At 43.0% G+C, this 3,538-nt stretch overlaps 1 protein-coding gene across 2 annotated transcripts in view; it reads right to left on the bottom strand.

The window, feature by feature from the left end:
• WDR61 (WD repeat domain 61) overlaps window positions 1-3,538 on the bottom strand; it is a 32,442-nt gene that overhangs the window by 9,732 nt on the left and 19,172 nt on the right. For both annotated transcript variants that reach the window (XM_043982004.1, XM_043982006.1), the window contains exon 11: window positions 1,720-1,825. In XM_043982004.1, coding sequence (XP_043837939.1) covers window positions 1,736-1,825 — 90 coding nt within the window. In that variant the 3' untranslated portion in view covers window positions 1,720-1,735. The remainder of the gene's footprint in view (window positions 1-1,719; window positions 1,826-3,538) is intronic.

Below are 3,538 nucleotides of genomic sequence, written 5' to 3'. Positions count from 1 at the left end.
GTAAGTATGGATGTTCCAAGTCAGGAAATGTTGCCAGTTTCAAAGCTTGAGGCTTGCCCACCCAGTGAATAGACCCCATGGAGTTGCTGCAAAAGATTGTTAGAGACACCAGACTTGGTTGCATCATTTTTCTTAACTATGTAACTGACAAGTTGGAAGAAAAAAACATTACTTCAGGCAGCAAGGATATTTCATCCTAATTAAAGGCATGAACATATTTGACCATGGCTTCTCAGATATAGATACTAATTGCTAAAAAACTGCATTAGATACTCTGATATCTCGATGACAAACTATAAGTTGATCTTTTAAGAAAATGTGTTAACAGGAAAGTTAAGCACCCTTAAAAACCCAATTTAGAAAGATAATATGATTGCATTAACATATGACACTTGACCATTTACAAAGCATTTTCCATACAACCATCTTGTTAATGGAGGTAGTTTGAAATACAGAAAACTCAGGCTCTGAGAAGCTCCAATTTGTCAAGTCCCATTACTTGGGCTAGAATCCACATCCTCTGACTCTCCAGCCAGCCATCTTTGACTAGGCCATGGCATGGCTGAAACAGAATGGTGCCGACACTTGAGTTCTCACAAATTCTAGGCTAGTAATTCTCTAATTACCATGGAAAAGGAGAAGGGAATAAAGTATGATTGCATCTGAGGATGAAGGACAGAACAAGATCAAAGATCATACTTAGAAAAAAGGGGACTTGTGCCAGCCTACTGTTCCCTCTTGTAGAGATTTCTTCTTCTACTTATGGGGTAGTATTCACTGTGTCACACCATTTCTATAGTAATTTAAGGTTTCTAGAGCTCTTTCCACACAACCATTCTGTAGAGTTAAGAAGCTGTGACTATATTATCCCTATTTTACAAACAGGGAAACACTGAGGCTCAGAGTTTAAAATGATGAATGAAGCAATTAACAACTTTGAACTATCTCTCTGAAAGTTGCTAACTCCCCAGAACCAAAAAGACATCACCTGATATTCCTGAACTGGAAAATTTAACAAGCAATTACTTTGTTAATAGTTGAGTTTTTTTGGTTTTTGTTTCATAATTTCTTATAGGTCCAATTTTTCTTCCTCCCTTTTCTAGCAGTGTTTCAATTACTTAAACATCCAAGGAGGAAGTTCAGTTTTAGTGCACAAAAATAACTTCTGTGTAACTTAAAATAACACATGACAGACAAGTAGGTAAGTCTGCCTGCTAACCAAATCACTTGGAACCAAAGAAACAATTATAATGCTTCTAGTAAAATGATAGGTAAGCCTTGTTTTAAGCAATGAAATGAAAGAGGGGGAAAGGCTCATAACGAATTACTCCTTGGAAGTAAAACTAGTCTCTTTTTGACAGTGTAATGTTTCATTTCAATAGGCATTAGTTAAAGTGACTCATGGGTCTTTTCCTAAGTGAATTTATTCTGATCCATTTGGGTTATCCACTTGAAAAAAAGGGGAAAAGGGAATAAGGGAGTTTAAAAGACATTTCATACTATATCTAAATACCTGTGCAGAGAATAGAGCATTCTTTATTAAAGAATGAAAATGGCAAGTACATATAAAGTCGTATATACTTATCAAGAGTATCCCAAAATATCAAAGCTTCTGCACAATGCAGTGTTCCATATGTCCAGCTGTTAACACATACATAGGTGGGGGATGGTGTGGTCCATCCCTCTGTGTTCCTTTCCCACCCCCCAGCATTAGCCTACCCGGTCTGGAGGGGGCTTAAGTTGGACAGTCATAGATATGAATCTCTTGGTCATCTCCAACCGACACAATTTTGGAGCCATTTGCATTGTATTTCACTCCCCAGACCTGCAAATCAAGTGGAAGAAGGTCAAACCCACTGATGCCTTTACCCAGATTCTACACTGTTCATTACACTGCATAGAGACTGTTATCAGAACTGTATGGTGGAGGAAATGCTCATTAAGCAGCCCGTGAATCACTGAGCAGCCTCCTTCATTCTGCTACCTGAACTGAGGGAAGAGTGCTGTGCGCTGGGGATCCTTCCTCCGTTTCTCATCCCAGAACAGTAATGAACCAAATAATCAGCAGCTCAAGCATTTCTAGGAGGCCTGAAGGTTTGCAAAGCGCTTGACAAACCTGTTGTGTCTCTGGTTCCTCACAGCCACCCGGGGAGGGTGGGTATCATCATCTCCATTTTACAAGAGGAACCTGAAGCAGGTAGTGGTTAAGTGACATGCCCAGGGACAGCAGCTGGGTAAGGGTCTGAGGTCAGATGGGAACTTGGGCCCTCCTGTGCTGCCCTCTGGCACACGGCCCGCAGCTGTACAAAGAATACTCTTGGAGACCCATGTCTCTGCTTCAGTCCCCCTGGGCCTTCCACATGGCCTGGTGGTCAAAGTTCAGAGGGCAGGCTTGGTAAGGCTAGGAAGAGCCTGTTAAGGGGAACGGGGCTGGGGTGTAGCAGGGAAGCACGGATGTGAGGTCAGAAAACCTCCGTTTAGATCCTGGCTCTGCTACTTACTGCCCATGCGGCCTTGTCAGTTCTCCATAGCCTCTGTCTCCTCAGGGCTGATGAGGGACCCCAAGGTCCCTCCCAGCTCTAAATCTCTGAAGGATGAAGATTTACCAAAGCCTAGAGGGGCCAGTAGCTCTTGGGGGGGGGGGGCGGCGGGGGTGAGGGGTTGGTTGAGAGGGCAGGGTTAGACCACCCACCATACCTGGAGACCCTGAAAAAGACAGACTATATTGGGAGTCAGAGAAACAGGGCTTAAAATCCCAGCTCTGTCCTTTTGACTAAGTGGGTAACCCCCAGGCAAGAGACCCCCACTCTGGGTCTGTAAAAAGAGGAAGCTCCATCTAAAGCCTCTCGTCCGCAGTGGCCCTTGGGACATAAATCTACACCAGGGATCTCTCAGACAAATCCCAAGTTTGATTCTAGGAGGAAAATGAGCCCGCAAATGACTTTGGGGTCATTTCTCATTTGGAACCCTTGAACTGTTCTAACACAAATTTCTCTCAGCTATCTCATTCCACCCAAACCCACGACCAGAAACCCTAAATTTCAGTCATTCAGTAATCCCCAACAACTCAGCCAAACCAGTTGTAGAAAAGGCCAGATTCTTTTTATAAGTGAAAGTTCCCCTACACTGTTATAAGACTCATTTTCTCCACCTCTTCCCAGCCAAAAATGAGGAATTGATATCTTCTCCCTGAGAAGAACCATAAGGGCCAATCCCATCTGGGTACAGACTCTGAACAACAGTAAGAGTTTAACCAAACAAGATGAAATCAGTCACCAGGGAGTAAACAGAGAAAGTAATCTCAATCTCACTCACACTTTTGTGAATGAGTTTAAGCACGTTGGGCTATGGTCTCCATTATGCAACCTGGCATCCTGAAACAGCTGCCTTTATTAAAGGGCCCACTCCAAGACAAGCTGTTTGGAATGAAACAGAGCACCCGGCCACCTCTGACAGGTCATATGATATCAGCAGCTGTCTACATGATTTATGACTTTCAAATAAAATATGCATGTTTGGGAGCTTTCATACTTTTGTC

The sequence above is a fragment of the Dromiciops gliroides genome, chromosome 2 (assembly GCF_019393635.1).
Source record: "Dromiciops gliroides isolate mDroGli1 chromosome 2, mDroGli1.pri, whole genome shotgun sequence".
NCBI lineage: Eukaryota > Metazoa > Chordata > Mammalia > Microbiotheria > Microbiotheriidae > Dromiciops > Dromiciops gliroides.
The sequence above is the reverse complement of the archived record's forward strand: the minus strand, read 5'-3'. Positions and strand labels throughout refer to the sequence as shown.